We start from the raw sequence: 24,144 nt of genomic DNA, 5'->3' as shown, positions 1-24,144 counted from the left end.
TGCCCATTTCTGCAATGACGACACACATCCAGGCCTCACACCCACCAGCAGGCCCCTCACTGCCACCCTGCTTCCAGTCCTGGCCCTAAGCATTCCCACCCTTCAGACAGCGTAAGCGAATCTGAAACCAGAAACCTTCAACAGGATCCCCAGGGACGACAGGGAAAACTCCAGCCTCCTCACATGGCCTTCAAGGCCCTGAAGAAATGGCTGCTGATTACTTTCTAGCCTCATTTCTGTAGCTAAGCCCCTGTTCCTGGTCCACTTGTGATCAGTCATAATGACCATGCTGTCCTTCATCTCTCCCTTCCACCCCCACTCCCGTCCGATGGATGAGCTGTTCCCGACACCACTCTTATTCTGGCTGACTCCTTCCAGCCTTAAGCTCTCAGTGGGACCATCACTTCCACTATGAAGACTCATTCACACCTTCAAACTAGTTGAGGTGGCCCCACTCCGTGGCCTGCCGCACCCAGGATATCCCTCAGCTGACCATCTCTGCTAACACAAGGAGACTGCTTTCCCATTCGCCTACCTTCACATTCCATGAAAACTTTGTCTGCTTTGTCCTTTGCCATAACACAGCAAGTAGGACAATGCTTGACACACAGCATGAAAGAAAATAAATGGTGACTGAGTTTCCAGACTACTTCAGTTTTCCTGGCAGGGAGAACGTGACATCAAGGGCCGTGAAATGACTAGGGTGATATGGTCTCGAACCCATGTCAAGGGACAAGGTCTGTATCAGATGCTCAGATGAGCTGCAGGGCTGGCCTTCAATGTGTCTGTCCTCCGTAGAGGTTTTCTGTTCCTTCTCTTTTAGAGGTACAGAGTCTGAATAAACATTTATTGCCAGAAACATCTCATATCCCTTCATCTAGGCTTTGTGCATTCTTGTTCATTTTATCTTTGATCCCGGAGGGTGGCATCAATCTCTGAGTGGTGTCCCAGATGCTGGGACACGGGAAGCTTTGCCACAGATGGGGGTTGCTCCTAAGATCTACGCCTGTCTGACCGGTATGGGTGTAGGAGCAGAAGGAAAGCTCACACGACATCACCTGAAGACAGACACCCAGCAGCCATAGCAGAGCTGATGTGTGGGCTCCTTCTTCCTCGTGCTCCTGACAGTGTGTCCCATAGTCTTCAGATCCATGCAGGAGAGAGCAAACACTCCCCGTGGAGTACTGTGATCATTTACAAGGGGGTGTGGGTTTCCCTGATGATGATGGGGACCAAAGCAGCAATATATTTTGCCAACATTAATTTCTGTGAATTTGACGTAAGATATCAAATCCCTTCTGTTAAACATGTTTCATGATCTCATCTGTCCTTTGTTTCCTGACCCCAATGACCTCAGAAAAGGCCATAATTCTAGGGGATGGAGTTCATTAATGCACAATCACTCTTATTAAATGACCATGTACTCATGGTCCTCCAACATCTTTGTCTATAAGACTAAAATGTCCTCTTAAATCTCCCGTTAAAAGGTGGCCATACATTGGGGGCAATGATTTAAATACTTTGAGTAGTAAACCAGGCCAGACTGGAACATCCCCTTGGAAGGAAGCCTTGCTGAATGCCACTGGAGTTTGGAACCATCATCAGGGTCAGAGATCTTAAAGCAGTCAACATGCGGCTGTTGACGGACTACTATTCGATTCGTTTCTTCAGGACAGGAAAATGCCAATGCTACAGAAGTTCAAATAAGGTAGAAAACTATTGGTCTAATGCCAAAGACCAATTCCCACACCATTTTCCACTGCGGTGATGCTACCCCTCCCCGACTCCTTCCCTTTGTTTTAACTTCAGACAGAGGCAGCTGATTACAGACATGGAGGCAGGAAACCTTGGGTTTCAAACTCTGCTGCTGTCCATGGCTTTGCGGGCCTCAGTATACCCTATACGGAGAATGGGGAGAATGAAACTACAGCTCCTAGTAAGAATGCTTTAGGTCTCTTCATTTGCTTTCAGAGAAGACAGCTGAGCAGGTCTGGGAAACTGAGGACTCTCTTTCAGCTGGTGCTGGAATTCAAGGACACCAGTGCCCCAGCGGGCTGAGGCCAATGAAGGCTTTGAGGGCCTAGAAGTATCTGGAAGTTACGCTTCTTCTGAGGAATCTTCCAAACCCCGATCCTGCCTCGCAGACAAGCTATTTATCAGTACCGGTGAGGAGGTAACCTTCTCTACCAAAAAGCCAACTCTCCGGCCCAGACTGCAGGGGGCCGTGACCAGCGAGCATTTCCAGAGACATTCCCTGAGCAACTGACAGCACGTCCAGCCACGGCTGACAGGTTACTACTGCTCCTTGTAGCTCAGAGGTCACGGGGGTGGGGGCAGCACTTGAAGCTCCTTTCGCGAATGAGAGACAGAGGCGAGCGGGCAGGTTTTGGCTGGTTTTGATGTGCAACACGCCACTTGTCCCAACAGCCCCGGTCACCCACTGACATTTCAGGGCCTGCCTCCAATCTCAGGCTCAAGGATCAGACCATTTGCTCCAGAGCTGGAGGGAATAATCTGGAACAGTGGAAACCGGATCTTCAGAAGGAGAGAAGCACTGCAAGGAGCCTGTGACACTCTGCTGGAGCCCCGGGCTGGCTGTTTAGTGAAGCAACTTGGCCCAGGGGAGGGGACAGCTTATTCTTCTCCACCATTAAGCTCTCGGCAATCCATTCACTCCCGAGCCCAGACGGGTTACACAGACCGGATTGTCGCCATTCCGTCTCAGCCTGAGTCCTTGGAGGCTCCCCTCTCCTCCATGATACTCACTGAGCACCCACCACACACAGCGTCCTGTGCCTGGTGGAGGTGGGGACAGGTACCGTTTCTGTCTCTGTGGCCTCACATTCTTGAGGCAGACACAGAGAAGGCGGCCACTACAGTACCAAGTGTCCCCCAAGCCAGGCACTGCCGGATAGCACGATCACCTTCCAGCCTCGGCTACAGATCTCCTCTTAGACTGTTCTCTCGCCTTCCCTCTCCCCCGGCCCCCCAATGTGACAGCCAGACAGGCGTTCTCTTCCTTCTTCACACACACCATTCTGCCTTAGAGCCTTGGCCCAGGCTATTCTCTGTCTAGATCATTCTACCCTTCACTCTTAATTAAAGGACACCTCCTGAGAAAGGCTTTCCTTCACCATCCCCTACAAAGCATCCTCTCGCTCCCTCTCTCTCTCAGCCCCATTGTAACACTTGCCAAATTTCAAAGCACAGATCTATCTGGTTACTTACTTATTTCTGTCTATCCAACCAGACTGCAACCAACAAGTGGGCTGGAACAGTGCCTGCCCCATTCTCCACGTTCTGCACAGGGCCTAGAACAGCTAGAAGCGTTCACAAACTACATGCTGAACCAGAGAAGGAAGGAGATTTCTGTAAGAGTAACAACGGGGTAGGAAGGCAGCTGACTCTGGAAGGCTCTGTTAGTAACGAGAACAGGTCTGGGCTTAGTTTCAGCAGGAAGAGGAAAGATACCCAAGCATTTTAAGAGGGGGAGACACACAAACAGACCTGTATTACAGAACTCCCCACCTCTTCCATCATGCAGAAATGGCCTTTGGAGGCAGGGGAAGGGCAGATGGGAGGTAATGAGATCTATCAGGAGGGGTCTCTAAAAACCAAAGTCCTCACTGCCTAGTGTGGTCCAACCACTGGTAGCATGGACACCACCTGGGAACTTGTGAGAAATGCAGAAACTCAGTCCCCACACAAGACCGGCTATATCACAAGGGGCATTTCAGCAGAATCTCCAGGTGACTGTTCACATCCCTAGAAGCTGGGCTTTAGGTGGAAAGCTATGCTGGCTTCATCTGCCTTTGTGGAATAAGGGATAGAACAAAGCCATGAGGCCCTCCCCCAAACCCACAGTTCCAGACGTATGCAGGGTACCAGTGCAAGCCCTGCTACTATAAATATCTCAAACAGATTTCATCAGGGGAAGGGACAGGAGGGGAAGGGGCAAGGGTGGATATACTGAGCCGACCTGGGCTCTTTCAACAGGATTTACTGACTGTGACCCTGGGCAGAGAAGCTCTAATTCCCAGAGCAGGTCTGAGCTGGAGAAGCAGGGATTTCTGACTCTGGCTATGAAGATGAGTGAACTTTTTAAATTTCCACTCTAAGTTTCCGCAGTACTGGAACAGAGTTTGGCACATAATATGTGGGTTCAACTCATGAAAGAAATTGAAGAAGACACAAAAAGATGGAAAACTGTTCCATGCTCTTGGATTGGAAGAATAAACATTGTTAAAATGTCTATACTGCCTAGAGCAATCTATACTTTTAATGCCATTCCGATCAAAATTCCACCGATATTTTTCAAAGAGCTGGAGCAAATAATCCTAAAATTTGTATGGAGCCAGAAGAGACCCCGAATTGCTAAGGAAATGTTGAAAAACAAAAACAAAACTGGCGGCATCACGTTACCCGATTTCAAGCTTTACTACAAAGCTGTGATCACCAAGACAGCGTGGTACTGGCATAAAAACAGACACATAGACCAGTGGAACAGAGTAGACAGCCCAGATACGGACCCTCAACTCTATGGTCAAATAATCTTCGACAAAACAGGAAAAAATATTCAATGGAAAAAAGACAGTCTCTTCAATAAATGGTGCTGGGAAAACTGGACAGCGATATGTAGAAGAATGAAACTCGACCATTCTCTTACACCGTACACAAAGATAAACTCGAAATGGATAAAAGACCTCAACGTGAGACAGGAATCTATCAGAATCCTAGAGGAGAACATAGGCAGTAACCTCTTCGATATCAGCCACAGCAACTTCTTTCAAGGTACGTCTCCAAAGGCCAAGGAAACAAAAGCGAAAATGAACTTTTGGGACTTCATCAAGATCAAAAGCTTCTGCACAGCAAAGGAAACAGTCAACAAAACAAAAAGGCAACCCACGGAATGGGAGAAGATATTTGCAAATGACAGTACAGACAAAAGGTTGATATCCAGGATCTATAAAGAACTTCTCAAACTCAACACACACAAAACAGATAATCATATCAAAAAATGGGCAGAAGATATGAACAGACACTTCTCCAAAGAAGACATACAAATGGCTATCAGACACATGAAAAAATGTTCATCATCACTAGCCATCAGGGAGATTCAAATTAAAACCACATTGAGATACCACCTGACACCAGTTAGAATGGCCAAAATTAGCAAGACAGGAAACAACGTGTGTTGGAGAGGATGTGGAGAAAGGGGAACCCTCTTACACTGTTGGTGGGAATGCAAGTTAGTGCAGCCACTTTGGAAAACAGTGTGGAGAATCCTGAAGAAATTAAGAATAGAGCTTCCCTATGACCCTGCAATTGCACTGCTGGGTATTTACCCCAAAGATACAGATGTAGTGAAAAGAAGGGCCATCTGTACCCCAATGTTTATTGCAGCAATGGCTACGGTCGCCAAACTGTGGAAAGAACCAAGATGCCCTTCAACGGATGAATGGATAAGGAAGATGTGGTCCATATACACAATGGAGTATTGTGCCTCCATCAGAAAGGATGAATACCCAACTTTTGTAGCAACATGGACGGGACTGGAAGAGATTATGCTGAGCGAAATAAGTCAAGCAGAGAGAATCAAGTATCATATGGTCTCACTTATTTGTGGAGCATAACAAAGAACATGGAGGACATGGGGAGATGGAGAGGAGAGGGAGTTGAGGGAAACTGGAAGGGGAGATGAACCATGAGAGACTATGGAGTCTGAAAAACAACCAGAGGGTTTTGAAGGGGCGGGGGGGGTGGGAGGTTGGGGAACCAGGTGGTGGGTAATAGGGAGGGCACGTACTGCATGGAGCACTGGGTGTGATGCCAAAACAATGAACACTGTTATGCTGTAAATAAACAAATAAACAAACAAACAAAAAAAGAATGTGGGTTCAGGGGCTATGTGTTGAAAGAAGAAACGAACAGTCAAAGAGTGATTACAATATTGAGGTCCTAAAAGCAGATTACACGGGCCTGAGTACAAGCTAGACATACCTTCTGGCTTCCTGTTTTGTTAAACATATCCCTTTTAGTTAGGAAAATGCGAAAATCTGAGAGGATACAATTCTGCTTTCAGTGAGCAAAAATATATTATCTGTGTAACAGAGAATCAGCAGGAAAGCATGGCACAGCCTTGAAATAACCCAAAGAAGCCTCTGAGGACAGCAAGCAGTAAGCCGCCCTCCCCCGCAGCCCTGTGGGATCTCCATGGTGTAAAAGTTAGGACGGTGAGGGCTCACAGGAACAGACGCTGTCACCTGTGTGTGCAGAAGGGGAAGGACCAAGATGGGACCCACCCCAAGAACCACATGGTAGTGTGGCCACAGGCGGCCAGGGCACTGCTGATGACCGCTGTCTTCACCACAGAATCTATGCACAAGTGAGCCTCACAGAGACAACAGGAGGAGAGAGAGAAGCACTGCAGCTTGAGCTGTGGGAGACGGGTGGCCACGTCTTACAGCAAACTCCAGAGACACCCATTGGCTCAGCTATAGGACTTAAACCTTTGGGCCTACCTCACCTTCTCCAGGAAGCCTGCCGGGATTGACTTCAGGATCACGTGCCACCCTCAGAACCCTCCTTTCCCCACAGCCCTGGATCACTGCAGTTCCATGGGAGGTAACATTTGTCTCTTTGACTAGAGAGCCTCCCCGTGCAGCAGGCTCTTGAGGGTGAGGCCCAAAGCCCACCAAGAGCCATGGGCCCTCATGCTGGCGCAGAGATTAAGGAGAATATGCAGCCACGGGGTACTCTTGATGACAAGAAAAAAGAAAGGGGATGACTGACCTTGGAAGTGTAGGTGTGGCCGTCGGAGCCGCAGACCATGGCTGACTGTGCTGCGGGGCACGGCTTGCACTTCACCAGATTCGAGGGTCCGACCCAGTGTTTGTGAGCCACGCTCCCCTTCTTTTGCCTAAGAAGGAGATGAGAGGAAATGAGTTCACTGAAGTTCTGGTCCCCGCGGGTCTCACCTGCAAGTTGGCTGGAGAAAAACCCTCCATCAACAACAGGGCTGGTCAAACAGCCAGGTGCATTCTGGAGGGCTTCGCGAGTGTTCCCGTTTGTGCCTAGGTGCTGACAGGGACAAGAGGATCTACTCCAAAAGCCCCGGATCCACCCATCAGATGGACCAAGGACAACAACACGACCATGAGAAAAAACGGAAAACATGACGCGGTGACACAGAAAGACATTCACAGCGCACTCAAAGAAACACCAAGGGAGCGGCCTCCCTAGCACCCCAGAGCCACCCCCTCCACCCCGGTCCAGGGTGCGGCATGTCCAGGCACCCAGGCGCAGCACTGCGGAGCTCTCCCTCCTCCAGGGCTGACGGGCAGCCTTCCCAGCAGGCTGACATGCACACAACCCAGACAGCGGTTTAGACAGAAGCGCATCTCCCCAAACAGCCAAACGACTTTATCACAGCTGTAGCAAACGATCCCTGGATACATTTGGAAGCAATTTCGGTCCAGCTTCCAATTTGCCATTCTATAGAGGCTCTGATGTGATGTCACTTTCAACTGCTAAAATAATCAGAATTCTACTCTTCCATTCCAGCTCCAGTTTCCCCCAACCTAACCTGTGTCATAATGACAAATGGTGCTATTAGAATGGCTTATGTCCACAGAAGGCACCCCACCCGAATCGTGAGCCACTGAAATCAAGGCCTGCAGCGACTACGCCCTTCCTCTTGTCGCCCTGCTGCTTACCCCACGAAGTGCAGGGAGTGACTCTCACGGCTGTGGGGTAAGGTCCAGAGGGAGGAGGAGCGTCTCTGGACAGTCCATCCACCATGTGATTGTGGTGCCCTGCCAGTGTTTCTCCCTTGGCAGTGCTGCCTGGTGGTTAACCTGTGGGCTCTGGAGTCACAAAGCGTCACGTACAATGCTCAGCTCTGCCACTTACTCACTGTGTGATCTTGGCAGGATATGTCACCCTGGAATTGTAAGTGAGCCTCAGTTTCCTTATCTGTAAAATTGGGGGGAAGCAGAATCTACTTCAAGCTGGTGGCATGAGGATTAAATGAGCTGATACATGTACTCAGTATAATGCCTAGACGCCAGAAGGCCACAGAAATATGAGTTATCTAGGCATTATACTGAGTACATGAATCAGTTCATTTAACATAATTGGTGTTTGCCCCAATAACAGATGGGGGTATAGAGGATGGAACTACCACTGCCAGAGAAAGGTGACCTCATTTCAAGGCCCGGGACTTGGCATGGCATTTAAGTCTCTGGAAGAATTCATGGGGCCACAGAAGGAAAGCTTTTCTACAGCTCCATATGGATTCGGATTTGGAGTCTGAGGTAACCCACCCTCTTCCAAATGAAAGAAAAGCAATCTAGGAAGAGTATGCCCCCCAGCCCTTACCCTACCTCCAACCTTCCCTAGACACTCTGGAGGAGGCAGTCCAAGGAGGAAGGTCTGTTCGGGAAACTACCTTTGAGGTTGACCATGAATCCACACCACAACCTTTGGGGCCCTGAGGGGGATCCCAGGCTGACAAGGTCAGAGGGCTGGGCCTGTCGGGCCAAGGAACTGAAAAAGGAGGTCCCACAAGGATGCCATGAGATCACCTCCCTAGTCCAGCTTGCTCAGTCTACGAATGGTGAGAAGTGAAGCCCAAGATGGGTAAGAGCCTTGACCAAAGTCATGAAGACAACTGGTGGCCGGGCCTATGATTATCATGATATTGATGCAGCTGCACAGGGACCAAGGATGGATCTCTCTTCTGTAGCCCTTGTCAGCCTCACCTGGATTACTAACTTGAGACTTCCTCGGGGGCACCTATGTGTCTGTCGGGGGTGGCCCTCTCTCCAATGCCTCCCTGCTTCCGTATGAGCTGCTCACCTTATCCTGGTCTGTTTGGAATAAAAACATCTGCATTCTTAAATCACCTGGACATGAGGTCTCCTAGGATCCTTTGCCAAACATACTTGACTCCTTCAAGTCTGTTCCAGACTAAAGAAGATGGGAGCATGGGTGATGGGACTCCAGGCAGCGGCAGAGCAGGCTGTTGGCATGGGGTGAATCTGAGAGTGCGGGATTCCCTCAGCAGAACGCCGCACATTCATCATCATTCACACGGCAGACTGTCTGACATTGATAATGAATCCAAAATACAGGGAGCACCTCTGGCATCTGGCGACCCCTCTCCTGGGTCAGTCCCCAGTGTGCATGGCCAGTGCTGAAGCAATTCTTATGAGTTCCCAGAAAGAGGTTATCAAGCCCAAAGAGTGGGCAGCTTTGTGCAGACATAACCATGTACAAGGATGTCCCAGAGGAAAGGAGGAGCTGAACCAAAGGGAGAGGAGGGAGAAGTGAACACCAAGCCAATGGCTTTGAGGAAGAAACGGATCACCTATTAACACCGCTTAATGACATGGCCATCCCTACTCCTGGACCTGAACTTCACTATTAAACTGAGTTCATCACAGGGACACAAAGAGATGAGGCTGGATGGTGCTTGCTAGTGGGCCGGGTGCACCATGGAGGTTCCCTAGACCGCTGTGGGGTGAGTAGGTGGGTCTCTATGGACTGACCACCACAGCGGTCGCTCAGAAGTTCATCATAAAATCACAGACAGTCAGAACAAGAAAATGCCTTAAAACAAATCTAGTCCAACAACTCTATTTTTATAAATGAGGAATGAGACACAGACGGGAAGTGACTTGGCCAGCGTCACACAGAAATACAGCAAAGCTACCTCACATGCATTTGTCAGAATGGAGTTATCCTGGAAATGGTGACACGGCTTGGGGACCATTTTAATTCCTATTTTGGAATCTGTATTTTCATCATCAGGGCTCAATTTTATAAGTCAGTCTCCTCTGAAACACTGCCTTTGGCTCCACACCTACAAAGGAGCAAGGTGAGCATACCCAGCGTTGGGTGGTCTTGGAGCCGCCATGTCTGACCTTTCTCTTGGAGGGTGCCTGGGGAACTAGAGGAAAGAAGGCCAACCCAATCTAAAATGTTCATGTTTCCAGTGAAACAAGCCAATCTGTCTTATCAGAGAGAACTCAGATGCCCCTTACCTTACTAGGACTCTATTGGGCACGGCGCCCAAACTGCAGTCTCCATCCGGGTACAAATTATATAAAGTTATGGACAAGTTTGTGTGACCTCAAGGAGGCAGAACTTCCCTGGCTACTGTGTGCATATTTCAATCCCTACAATCCAGTCCAAACCCTAAAACTTAACCAACCCAGTCAAGGCAAGGGCCTAAGTGTTCGGACTATAAGGTATTTCATTTCTTAAGTCAAAGAATGAAATCCTATGAAGGTGTCTTGATGGAAATGCTATACCCAACGTCACAGGCATTCATCACCTGGTGTGACACGAGCAATTTAATTGGGAATCAGGTCCTGCCAGGCTTTCAGCTGGCCACGAAGCCCTAATTCCACCCTGACCTGCCTGGTGTTAGGAGCAACCATACCTGCCACCCTACTGACAAACCCCGCAAAGAAAACCCTAGCCCACAAGCACCCCAGCAAGGAGAGCACACAGACAATTGGCAGGTCACAGCCATTTCTTTACCTCTTATGCTTAAATGTTTATTCTTAATCTTTTTTTTTAAGTTTACCAAAATTCTCAGCATTTATGTTTCCAAAGCAGAGTGATGATTCTTAAGTATAGATCTGATGACATGACTCCCAAGATTAAAACCTCCCTCCTTTTCTCCTGCCTTCCTGGGGCATAGGCCGAACTCCTAGTTTTGGTATTACATTGACTGAGTCTACCTTTACAGGGTGTCTGCTTTCCACTCACCTCCAACGCGCGCGTGCACGCACACACACACACACGCACGCACGCACATGGACCACCACCACCAAGTGTTTTTGCTCCAGCCACCCTCTGTGGCTCCCCAGAGCCCATCAGCTATCTCTGTGCACCTGTACCACCATGTGGTTTTCCTTCTATCTGACACATCTTCATTCCTACCCACACTTGCCCCCTCCATCTCTCTCTGCCTCCCATGGCAAAATTCTACAAGCTCCAGTTCAATACACCCCTCCCCCCAGGAAGTCTCCTGGGACCCCTCCACAGGCAGTCTGGCCACAGGACTATGCCCCACTCCCAGGGTCCTGCCATCACTTCCGGTCAGGCTGCCAACTGGTTTCCCAGTGAGAAGCTTGCTTTGACCTGACCAAAAGTTAAGTGACTATGATTACTCTGATAGGACATGGGGATAGACTCAGGCTAAAAGCCTTAGAACCCATCCTGGATGCCTCCCCTTTCTGCCCTCACCACTTTCTCCCACCCCTCAGTCCTACTGACCCAACTCCAGCCGGCCCTATGAGCCTCCTCCATGTTTCTCGTATGAGCCATGCCAACACCAAGTCTACATGACTGCACACTTTCTGCCTGCCTGGAAGATGTCTGACCGTCGTTCCAGCTTCAAGTCAACTGCCTTTCATGATGTCTCTCCTGAACCTCTTGAGCCTGACCTCAAGGAGAAGTGATGGTGACATCATTTGTTTCAGTAATGCTCCATTATTACCCCTGGTTCCAACGTAGCTGTGACATCCACTCAGCGTAAAGCAGTTCTTTTTGAGTCTACCGTCCTCAGTGCACTGTGCGCGCCTCAAAGGTAGTTACTGGGTCTTACCATTTTCATGCTCCTGGGGCTTGGAAACATGGTCAACCCTCAACACGTGAGTCTGTTCAGTGAAAAAGGTGAATTTATTAATCCGAACCTCTAGAACTTCCCCCTTTTATTCCTGGAAATTATCAGCACTAACAAGAAGACAAATCTATCATGTGGTTTTAAGCACCAAGAATTTAACAGACTTAGAAATCCTAAGTCAAACTTGATTTAAAAAAAAAAAAAAAGATTAGCAAAGCATAAGGAATAACATGGAGGACATTGGGTGAAGGAGAGGAGGAGTGAGTTGGGGGAAATCAGAGGGGGAAATGAACCATGAGAGACTGTGGACTCTGAGAAACTGAGGGTTTTGGAGGGGAGAGGGTGGGGGTTTGGGAGGGCCTGGTGGTGGGTATTAAGGAGGGCATGGATTGCATGGAGCACTGGGTGTGGTGCATAAACAAAAAATCTTGGAACACTGAAAAAAATAAAATAAATTTTTTTAAAAAGATATAGACAGCATTCTCTTAAAAATTTTTTTTTTCTAAAGACAACTGAGAAGTGGGTGGAGGGAACTCTTGCTCTGCTCCTCAGGGCTGAAGGTTCCTCCTAGTCCAGAGGTCAGACTGCCTCCCAAGCTGGATAAGGATCTCAGATGTAGTGGTTCCAAATTCCCAGCAGATATCAATTTTTAGGATTTAGGAATAAGAAATCAGAATTCTCAGGAATCCTCAAGAACTGCTGAAATAGTAAGGTTTTCTACATTCTTCACAGCACTCACAGGAAATATTAAGTTTAGTATCAATTATAAAGAAATATACCCTGAAGTGAAAATTCAAACAATGGAAATTACCAGCATACACAACTGGGTCATACTCGAATGATGGGACCTTTGGATCTTCTGGCAAGGGAACAGCACAGCACAGAATTGCATGTCGACAGTCTCAATTTCAAGATTACTCTGTTCTGAAACGGTTCTTCGGAACACCACTCAGAGGATTTCTCCTCAGCATAGTATGTAAAGAAACATATCCTATGTGTGTAATTTACAAGAGCAACTCACTCTTCCAAGAGGGCAGCAGCGACAACCAAGACTGACCAGACTGTGACCACTCTTTCCAACACATTCCAGTCCTAGTTCCCAGAAATGTCAACCTTACCCTTCAAGTCCACACACCAGGAATGTCTCGTTCCTGCTTCCCATGAGGCCCTGCCACTCCTCACTCAGATATCCCAACCCTCACCCATCAAGGCAAGTCTCTCCTGCCAGTTCCCCACAGTTGACACCAATGAAGTCAATGATGACATTAGTCACGGTCCAGCATTTCTCTTGGCCATGGCCAAAGGAGGACCAGAGCCAAGGCCTAAGGCAAAACAGGTACAGGATAGACGCTTATGGAAGAATATTTTGGTGAGAGATGGGCAGGTTACATTTCCTGACATCCACCCACATGATGAAATTCAACAATGTTCAAAAACTTTTTGTGTGTCCAAAAAAAATTTAAGGATATACTGGGGGTGGGGGCTGCTAGGGGCCTATGTAGCCTTGTTAACTTTTCTGGTATTCTACCAGGCATGCATAACATAAGGTAAAATTGCTCTACTCTGTGTGAACTGTGGGTCAAAGAGTAAAGCAAGTCCAGAGAGTAAGTGACAGTAGCTAGCAAGCCTTCAGTGGCTTTGTGGGACAGCCACCTGCCTGTCTAAGGGCCCCGAACACATCTCCCTGACTCCTCCTACTCCACGACCCTTTGACAGTGGTTACTGTCTTTACCCCATTTTACAGAACGGAGAGACTGAGACTTATGGAAGAGCCGGTCACCATCCCAGGACCTTTTCTTCTCTGTTTCTCTCATCAGCTTTCTAAAGGAGAACTGTGAGCTCAGAGCCATGAAGGACCCACCCAAGAAGGGCCCCTTTCCAGCAATCCCACTGTTTGGCTGCTGGCAGCCAGCATCACAAGCCTCGTACTCCCTTGTTAGCATCAAACTGCCCATCCAAAAACAACACTGAATTTGTTGGCAAAATCCGAACTAATTGCTTCTAAAACAAGGATGGAAGATACTCAGAGAGCTAACGTGGTGGCTATTTTGAACCAGGGACAAAATAATGAATGTTAATTGAAATGAAAAACATGTTAACCACTGAAATAATCTGTCATGTAAAATGGTGCTATAATTCCTCTGTTGTTAGGGTTATTCAAGTCATTATACAAAGTCATAAAATTACACAGGGAGAGCATAATGGCCTGTGTCATTTACAAAAGCTGCTTTGATGACAGAAACAAGCTCTCATGTCAGACACTCTCCATCGTCGTATCTGTGGGCTCAACAGTCTCCATCCTCTTCCAAAGGAAGAAGATTACAGATGGAAGAGCCTGTCCCAAGAGCGACCCGTCTTCCTAATGAACAGGTGTCCATTCGAGGAAAAGAGGAAGAGCTCTCAGTATGCCCGGAGTCGCTACGGTGTGCCTAGGGGTGTCCTGAGTGCTACTGGGCACCCACGTGGTACAAAGACGTGCTGTGTACAGATGTTTGAAATTTAAAAGGACAAACACACAGTAAGAGGAGCTAGGCATTTAGGGAGGACTTACTCTTATCCTGATGCTATTATTATTACCACCACCAAGAGGAACAAACATGTTTTAAGCTCTCTAGTTCCAGGCATTGTCTTAAGCCCTTTACAGGGTAATGTGTCTCATTTACTCCTCCCAACATCCCCAAGAGGGAGAAGAGGCATGGTGGAACATGGGAAGCTGTGTTGGGGAGTGAGCTGGGGAGACTTCAGGACCAGAACAGACCTGTGGAGATGGGAAGGACCACGCTCCCAGGATGGGTCCCAATTGCCCCCTGGTTCACTGATTCAAGCTGGCCTGTGCATCCCAGGAAAGCCAGCACCTCTATGTGGCTTCCTGCCATTGGAGTTGACCCAAGTAAGGTCGCTGAAGCTCGAGACATATTCCAAGTCATGGCGCAAACACCTCAGAAGAGACGCGCAAGCCCCAGAAGTAAGGAGAGAGCCATCAGTTCACAGGCGTGCTTCCAGAGCATCATCGACAGGCTTGTAAAGTGCTTTCAATCCCACGGGAAAAGTGTGATTTTATAGTTTTAGAGTAGAATCAGGGCCACCAAAACATTATGTGCCTGGTACACAAGCAATTCCAAAAGCAAGAACATCTTTCTAAGGTGTGGGTGAAGGTTACCCTGAGGGTCCGTGACCCACCTGTCACCTGAGGGGTGTCCTAGTCGAGGCAGGTGGGGATGCCTCTACTCCTCCTAGATGAGCAGGGTCAAGAGCCAGATGAGAGTTTCCAAAAGCACAACGTGACCATGTAAATAAACTCAAGGTCATAAAGAAGGCAAGGGAGGCCTGAGGGTCTGAGAAAGGGAACCTTTGCCTGGTGACTCTACATGGCTATTGCCTGACTCTCTGACAACACTGTGCTGCTGGTCTCATTTGTTCCAACTCTTTGAAGAAGAAAAAAAAGGAATGATTTTCACAATTTTTTAAAGAACTACAGGTTGCCAAACCCACACCTGACTGCCAGACCCCCATGCCTCCAGGCATGTTTAAAGAAGCTGGGGTGGTTTAAGGGTGCCTGGGGGGCTCAGTTGGTTAAACATCTACCTTTAGCTCAGGTCATGATCCTAGGGTCCTGGGATCAAGTCCCACATTTGGCGCCCTGCTCAGCGGGGAGCCTGTGTCCTCCTCTGCCTGCCGGAGCCCCCTACTTGTGCTCTTCTGTCTGTCTGTCTCTCTCTCTGCTGGGGAAAAAAGGGACTCAGTTCACCTAGATAAAGGTGACCAGGTCTCAAAGGTTTCAGGGGAGCCTCAGGGGTCAGATCACTGTATCCAAACTAAATTTCCAAATTAGGTTGAGCATTTGTTCAAGGAAAGCTATCAAAACTGAAGGTATAAACCTCCTAAACGCGGCTAGGATTCTAAACACGATCTGTACTTTTTCAATAAACAGTAAGTACCTGCTTCGTGCCAGAAACTGGGCAAAGAATTCAAAGATGATGCTAGCACTGTAACTGACAGACTTCTCTAACACCTACCACACATCACCCCTCTTATGAAAGGGTAAGGATCACATTTAATCACTCTGAACATCGACACTGATGTAAGGTAGGTGTTACCTTAACTTTTGAGACGTCGAAGGTTCTCACAGACTGCTACCTTACCCAAGAACATGCCTACGCAGAAGCAATGTGCTGGCCACTTCAGAACGCCCCCCCCACCCCACTCGCCGTTCCTGGTTTCCGAGTATCAGAAGCCATGTGTGTGGCTGAAAGCGCACAAAAGGCAGGAAGACAAGGAACCTGCCGGATGACACAGATCTCTCCTCTATCTCACATTTCTAGACATTACTTGAAATCAACATTTCCTTGTACTTGAAAGCGAATATCTATGTCCAGGATCCTCATCAAACCTACTTTTAGCCGAGATCCGGCTCTCGGTGTTTCCGGATCAGATCAGGAAGATTAGCAGGCTGATGTGATTATGTAAATTCCACTGAGGGGTCGGAGACTCCCGTCTGCAGTCCTCTCCCATTAATAGAGTGACAGAGCTGGGCCAGAGGCGCCAAGGGGCTCCGAGAGGCAGAGACAGAGTTCAGCTCTGTGTAGGAACGTGGCCACAGGGACTTACACGCGTCCACCGTCCGCATGCGTGGACAACACACGTACCCACACAGGGCCCAACTAAGATTCTGCTGATTGAAGGAAAATGCCAAGCCAGCAGTGTCCTGGCAAGCTACTAGGGAAATACAAGAGAGCAGCTGAGCTTTCTTTTACTCCTGCAGGACGGTGGAGAGCAGAGTACTCAGTTTTAAAAATCTTTTTCTTCCTAAAAGGGGGCAGCAAAGAAATTGTGACTATTACCCACTGACCTTTGGCGTTCCTGTCTGGTTTTACTGCTCTTCTTTGTGTGCTGGCCCAGTAAAGACAGGTCCCTTTCCAGCCCTGAGATCTTAGCGGAAATCGTTAGCAATGGACACCCTAATTGGGAAAAAAATCAAATGATAAGCAAGCAAGCCCAAGGCCGAGAATTTCATCTGGCTTCCCTCCTTGAGCATTCATGATCTTGACTATTTGCAGGAGGGGCCCTAACAACGAAAGGCTCTGCTAACAGGGCTTCCGGCTTACTGTCTGTAAGCTCAGGGGTGCAGACCAGGGTGCAGGCGAGCACACGCAAGACCACCATTGGTTCTGCTCTCATCTTAGAGAACACAAGCTGGCATTCCTGGGGGGACAACTCATGACTGTGGGTGTGTGTATGAGAGAAAGGACGCCTACTCTTGTTTCCTAGTCACCAGCAGCAAAACACCATGTCCTGAGGTGGCCGGTATGATCGACCTTGGGAAGAACAAGCAAGTGAAATGAAGCAGAAGTGGGGAGATAGTGTGACGTCGGGGACACTGTGGTTTGGAGGACAGGCCCAGAGACAGGAAGCTGACCGGCACCTGGAACTGGAGGAGCTGCGCACCATCACCTACAAGCTGTCCACAGCTGGCCGTGCCCCAAAAGCACTGCGGGAGGCAGAAAGAGCCCCATCAGCACCATCACTTTGCCCCTGATCTGGAAGCTTTCTTCACAGTGTCATAGGAAAGAAGCTGGAAACTTGCCAAGGCTCTGCGGCCTTCACTGGTGGGGAATGTTCTGGATGTGTGGCCTGGGTCTTCTCAAACACTTATCTTCTGCTGCCACCATGCCCCCCCCCCCGCCCTTGCGCAAGTAGTCACTCACATGCCACCTTTTCCTGAGGCTACCTCAGCCACCGCGTCCCCTTCTTCCGAGCACAGCTGTCCCGTGTTCCAAGTCCCTTGGATGTGCCCTGTAGCTCTTCACAACCAGTCACACTGAGTTATCCTCAGTCACGTTCCCAGCCCTTCCCACGGACAGATGGGATGCTCCAGAATGCGCTGGCGCAGGGAACAATAAATCCATGGGTCCCAAGGCTATTCCACAGCAGAACCTGGACCAACACACAGACGTTACTAACAGGAAAACCATTCAAGTCACTGTAAGGAAGACACCTCACACAGTGAGACAAGGTGTCTGTCTCAGAGGGCTGGGGAAGGAGGTGCCCAATACCACAAGAGTTCAGGCAGAGGTACCCTAGAGGAAGGGGATTCTCCAGAAAGCACACGACGACTGGCATAAACATTCTTCTATGACTGGACAGTGAGGAGGTTGTCTCCATTTCTATGATATTGTAGTCAAGTGTACTGAACACTTTTGTACACAAATCTTAATGTGCCTCTCTCTCAAGTTCTATGAGATAGATTTTCCAAAGTGGAATCACGGGGTCAATGAGGCTAAAACGCCCACCAGAAATGTACTAATTCACACTCCTATCAACAGGACCCTGCCGGGACCATCACTCCATTACCCCAACCCTCTCCTCTGCACATATGTACCAGCTATCAATCTGATGCCAAGTGTTTGGACATGCCACCAAAGGTCTACAGTCATCAACAGAGTCATGAACAGCAATGATCCAACTTGGGCCCATAACACCAGATGATAAAATGGCACAGGGAGAACTGGTGAAGTTGGAGAGTGGGTAGATTAGCAGGAAATCAAATGTCACCCCGTTGTGTTCCAGTCGGTTGGCAGGGGCACTGTGGGCTCATGCTGGAGGTCCAAGGCTCTACCGGCAGTAGGGAGCTCATCAACCAGCCTCTGTACACCAGGCCTCTTTCCAGGTCAGAGAAGGACCCAAAAGAACAATGCCTGCTGCCTTGCTGGGCTTCCTCCTGGCTGCGCAGGCATCGTGGGCAACAAGCAGCCCTTCTTACTCTGGAGGGCAGGAAGGGCCAATCCCACCGGTCAAGAGAGAGAGGAAATCAGACTTCACAGAGAAGAGCTTCTGGAGCGTGCAAGCCTCCTGGATGAAGGAGGAGGATCAATTGAGGCCAGTTGGTCCCAGGGGAGCTGTGGGAGAGAAGCACCAAACTAGGTAGGCCCCACTCATGGCAGCTGCCAGACCGGTTGCCCAGCATGTGTCCCCTCCTTCCTGCAGGCAGAGTCAAAGGCCCTTCTGCAGCACCTCTGAAGAACAGACCTCCAGCTCTGAGAGACTTGAGGGGTCTGTAAGACAGATGACCCCTCATCCCTTCCAAGGCCAAGCCTATGGCCCAGGGGACATGGGACCTTCAGCTGAGAGCAAAGGTGGGCAATGAGGCAGGGCGCCACGGGAGCACGCCACCAGGTGGCGTGGGGGAGTATGGAGTTTAGAGTACATTTGCCCCTCCCCCATAATAAGAAGACCACTTTCACACACACACTGCCTCTGGCTTCCCTATGGGAATTCATGGGCACCATCTGAGCATTTTCCTGGACAGTCAAGAGGATGGTAGTTTCTACAAGGGGAAACGGGATACGCCCTGCTCTCCTATGAACAGCCCTAACGTGACCTCTTGCCTACACAAGAGGCACGTGTGTACTCACTCACTCACTGACCTCTCAGAGCTTCTAATTAAAGACACCAGCCTGACCATGCACCTCCAGCTTCTTTCTAGATTTAAGTGACTCATTCATTCGTTCAATACGTCCCGAACATGTACCCAGACCTGAGCCTATACCCCAGAGGGAGTGTGGGTGGTGCAAGTAAGGAGAATGAGCTAACGAGGAGCAAGGGCGCTCTGCCAGTAGGGAACTCACCAATCATGACAACTGATACCATTCAGAACGTTACAAATAATAGGGCCTTTGCATGTGTGACCTCACACAGGCCTGAGTGACTACAAGGTCTGCAAGGATTATTCCTCCACCTAGATGTTCACTGAGGAACTAGAGACTCGATGGGAGACTCACTTTTGTTGAGCACCTACTATGTGCCAGCACTATGCCTACTGCTTCCTTATCACGATGCCCCAGGCTAGGGTGCAAGTCAGCACTTCATAAGGAAATGGAGATTTTGTGTAGGCAAGTGTCTCGAGGGCAGAGTGGCCCTTGGAGAGTAGATGGGCTTCGGGGCCACCTTGCCCTGCACCCCCTGCCCTCCCATCTCTGCTAAGCAAGTCCCAACCTGCATGAGCCACACTGTGCTCATGTGCTCTTACACCACTAGAAATACTAGTAAATACCACTAGGGAATGCTGCCCCTTCTCTACCTCCCACCCTTATCCCAATCTAACTGCAGCTGGAAATGGTGGCCCGCATTTTGGAACCTTAACGTTATTCCATGGTTTTTTGTTTTTTTAATTTTCTAGTTTTCATTATATACAATCTTTGTCTCCCATCCCCTCGCCTAGGCCACAGGCTTTAGGAGATGTGCAGGAGCGTCACGTGAACACACACAGAACACTTCTCCCTACTCTTTGCCCAGCTGGCACCTTTCACCTTTCACCTTCACAGCATGCCCCCCCACCAGCCCGCGATCAACCAACTAAAGAGATTCTGTTAGGACCCCCTGCTCGTACCCTACCTAGCGCTTATGACAGTTTATTAGATACTTAATTTCCTTTTTATCTCCTTTCTCCTGTAGACTTTGCTCTCCATAAGGCGAGATCATGCCCCCTCATCGCAGGATTCCAAACACCCAGCAGGGTCTGGCAAATGGAAGGCACCATAAATATTTGCTAAATCAAGAAATTATCACAGACTCCAACTTAGTGGGTTCTGAATTAAGGACCTTTAACCCACCATCACCGGTGTATGAGAGCTGTTTCCCGAGGGCTCATCCTGCCAAAATTATGACAGGAGAGATTCGAGTCCTCAAGCCCTGTATCAGCATTGCTGTATTCATGGATGGCTCCCCTGGCATCTGCAGATGAAGGCTCAAATTCCAGGCTGGACCTGAGCCCTGCCATCTTGCCCTCTACCTGGGAATTACTGACCGCCGGGGGAGCTTGGAGCCAGGGCTTCCTCTTTCCCACTAGGTGATGGAAAGTGCCACTCCCAGTTCAGTGGAAAGCAGGACACACCAGCACCTCCAGCTGTGGTGAGATCACCGACAGGCAGGCAGGCTGGAAGGAAGGCCTTTCCCAGCTCAGTAATAGACCTGCATCCGTTTCAGTGTGAGCCCATTAAAAACATCATTTAAGAATGCCTTGGAAAGGTGGCAAAGTCCCCCAACTAATTAACTTTCATCTCTCCTGTCCCTCTGTGCATGGAGGGCCTCGCCCTCTGCCCACCCTCTCCATGAGGAACATTAAAGACAGGACATTAGCCTGAGAACATTCTATTTAAAACAAAAGTACTTCTAAAAATAGCTTCAGATGCCCATCTAAATCATCCTGAGTCCATTTCCTGGCCCCATAACCTGCATGGTCAGTGCCCCCAGATGGGCCCTACTGGGGTGCCTGATACCCAGCAAGAATGTCTTTCATGGTTCATTGGTTGAATTAATCTGATATAAAATGTCTAAACTAAAAAACCTACGAGTTGGGATCATGAGTTTTGGCAGAAAAACAAGCAGGCCACAGCAGATTTATTAATAACAGAGGCAAAGGAAAGAGATTTCAGAAAATTAAAGCAGAAGTTAGTCTAAGTGGGAAAATTCAGTCTGACCCCTTCTGTAAAAGAAGATGATGTGTTCTGTGAGGGGCCACAGAGGCTTTGCCCCCCAACCCTCTCCCCACCCTGGGATACCTGGATAGTCCTCTCTCTGGATACGATAAAGGGCCCCCAGAATGTGTGGGCAATGGAACGTCTTCAGTGCGTCACGGGGTTGAGGGGGCTGGAGCTTGTCTGTTTCCTAGTATTAGGGATGAACGTGCTAATGTAATGCTTCACACCTGTGTGCTTCCCAGCACGCCCTGAGCCCCTGTGGAAATCCCGTCTAGTGATTACCTCTTCAGAACCCACACACCCACCTCAACCTCCGCTTTCTAAATCCACTTAAATCTGATGCATGAAACATGACTCTCTGTCCATTTCTTAACAGGCAAGAACAGCAATCAACACAGCAACCACAGCCCGTCATCCCGGGAAGGACGGCAGAGCAGCCTAGCGCACGCAGGATCTCTGAGAGACACAGAGGGAGGAGTCGAGAGGGCGGCGTGAAGGTCCATGCCTGGCCCAGCTCCACACACTCTCGGTTTCCTAGCTTTCCAGCAACTTTGTATCTGGGCACATGCACATTTTGGGAATTCAACGATAAAACCTTTCCAATCTCCTATAGAGAATATGGCTCAAAAGAGAGAGAGAAAGAGAGAGAGAGACAATGATCCAATGCATTGGGATCAATGGGAAACACAAACTACCCTCTTTGGAAAGATCTTCTTGAGCAGTGCAGCTTGGGAGGGAGAAATGAGCATGTGGCAGTGGGTGGCAGGCCAGAAAGGGCTCAGGTAGAGCAGAGGCTCCTGTCCTTAAGTCACACTCAAAACCACTGTCCAGCCGGCAAGATGCCATCAGACTCTGCTGGGAGCACTTACTCAGCAATTGCCCTCATTTGCCTTCCGTCTTTGAGTATAACCTGTGGGGCACTGGCAATAAAGTTAAAAAAAAAAAAAAAAAAAGTTGGGGGGGGAACAAGGCAGGGGCAAATTTGGGTCTGGGAAAATGTACTGACAGTTGTGATTTTAATGTGTTCCTAAAACTCACCTAGTAAATCCACCTCACAAAGTAATTTCTGCCTCTCACTCCGTCCCCTTTGTTCCAAGGGACTAAAAATTCTACGCAATTACTCACATCTCCATTATGAATTGCTTTTTACTCTCTGCTGCTCTTGTCAAGCTCGTGTAATCAATACTCTCAATTTCAGAGAGAAAAACAAAGGAACAGAGAAGGTAACTGGCTTGCTTGAGTTATGAAATCTTGCTCACTGAAGTCCCCAGGAGCAGCTAGGTCCTTCTAGGCAGAAGCATATAATACTTCCATTGGGGGGGTGAGGGGAGAAGGAAAAGAAAAAAAGGCTGCAGTTGAAAGTAAATAAATATCTCTTATGTTTAAGCGACATGTGGTTTCAATGACAACCTTTGGATAAACCAGTGAGGGGGAAAATGAACCCAGAATGACCACTGTGGGCATAGAAAAGGAGGAAACAGGTGTCTTCCATGCCCCCACTGATGGCTCTGTTGGTGACACAAGTTAAGACAGAAGGGCACCAGCTCAAGCATAGGACCTCTAGGGCCAGGAGTAGGTCGGCAGGTTGGCTGGGTGACAGGTGAGCTTCGGCTCTGATGGAAAAGGCAAACTAGACAGCGAGAGCTCATACCTGTGACTCTTGCAGCAGAGGGGGGCCTGTGGTATTCCTCCATTCTGGTTCAAATCCATCCCTCGCGGGCCCTTGGCCAGGAAAAGAGTTACTGACAGGACGTCAATAATCCCATCCATACAACAGGGATCATAATGCAGACCTAACCGACTACTGTGAGAAGTCAGCAAGACCTGTTCCACCAAGTGTGCCTAACATGGCAGGTGGTCAAGAAATGGCACCTCTTGAACCAACCTCTCTCCCTTGGTTTGCCTCAGTGACCACTAGTCAAGAGATCCCAGTGACGGTTTTCCTGTTTAATAAGGTGGCTGATTTAGAAGTGGGCTCAAACCCAAAACTCAGCTCCATAATTTCCACCAACAGCCTATGAACGACGCCAAGTTCTCATCAGCACTCTACCTGGGCCCAGAGCAGGGAAAGGGAAGATCCCATGAGGTTAAAACAGAACATAAGGCAATGCTTGGGCCCCCAGGAGAAGAAGTGTGAGCTTTATTAAGATGGAAATGTAAACAAGGAATGCAAGCATGATCCCACTTCGGTCACAGGCAAGGCCTGGAGTTGGGAGGTATGAGATCGCCATGCAGACACCGAGGAATCACCCACTTTGCACGTGGCCGTGTGTCTTCCAAACCGAGCCAGATATGTGTATGTATGATCAACCCGTTCAAAGCCCCTGTAGCAGGACGCAGTGCTTTGTTGTAAAACAAAACAGAGATGAAATAACCATCATCCTTTCAAATATCCTCTGAGAGTTTGGTATTTGAGGCACATTCTGTCATGTACTTCTCTCTGACCTCAAACACTTTGATTCTTTTTTTCCAAGTTCACATAAAAGACAGAAAGCTCTCAGATTGGTCTACAGCACCACGAGCCCGGACTCAATCTGAATTCTTTGCCAGTGCAGAGAATTCGTTGTTATTCCAGATAATTAGGAAGCCGAGATAAAGGGCCATTACGTAGAGAGGCCTAGCCCCACTGGGAAGACTGGCCGTCGGCTCCTTATTTAAAAACAGATTAGTTCCCACTGCTCCCAGAAGGCTTCCAAGGGTACACTCAGATGTTCTAAGTCCCATCCTGACACCCTTTCCTCCCGCTCACAATGCACTTGCAGAATTCGAGAATGCTGCCTGTCTGCAAGGCTTAAAACAAATGCTTCAATTTTCCATTCTCCAAATGAAAATCAATGGCAACAGAGAGGTAAAATCAATGTTCATTGCTCTGTAGGGAGAATCCCACCCTTAGCTCCCGCCCACCCAGAGCAATAAATCAGAACCAGCCATCTTGATGGGCAGAGAATCCCTATGAGCAGAGCCCTCTGTGGGTTGTATGGCTTTCTGTCCACCCCTGTTTCCTGAGAGGGCATTTTCCTTAAGAAAACC

The 24,144-nt window shown here is 48.8% G+C and overlaps 1 protein-coding gene across 2 annotated transcripts in view; it reads right to left on the bottom strand.

The window, feature by feature from the left end:
* The window catches only part of SPOCK1 (SPARC (osteonectin), cwcv and kazal like domains proteoglycan 1), a 518,175-nt gene that overhangs the window by 130,407 nt on the left and 363,624 nt on the right, over positions 1 to 24,144 (bottom strand). For both annotated transcript variants that reach the window (XM_046000679.1, XM_046000680.1), the window contains one exon: positions 6,793 to 6,919. In XM_046000679.1, the coding sequence (XP_045856635.1) occupies positions 6,793 to 6,919 (127 nt within the window). The remainder of the gene's footprint in view (positions 1 to 6,792; positions 6,920 to 24,144) is intronic.

This window comes from Meles meles, chromosome 3, assembly GCF_922984935.1.
Source record: "Meles meles chromosome 3, mMelMel3.1 paternal haplotype, whole genome shotgun sequence".
NCBI lineage: Eukaryota > Metazoa > Chordata > Mammalia > Carnivora > Mustelidae > Meles > Meles meles.
The sequence above is the reverse complement of the archived record's forward strand: the minus strand, read 5'-3'. Positions and strand labels throughout refer to the sequence as shown.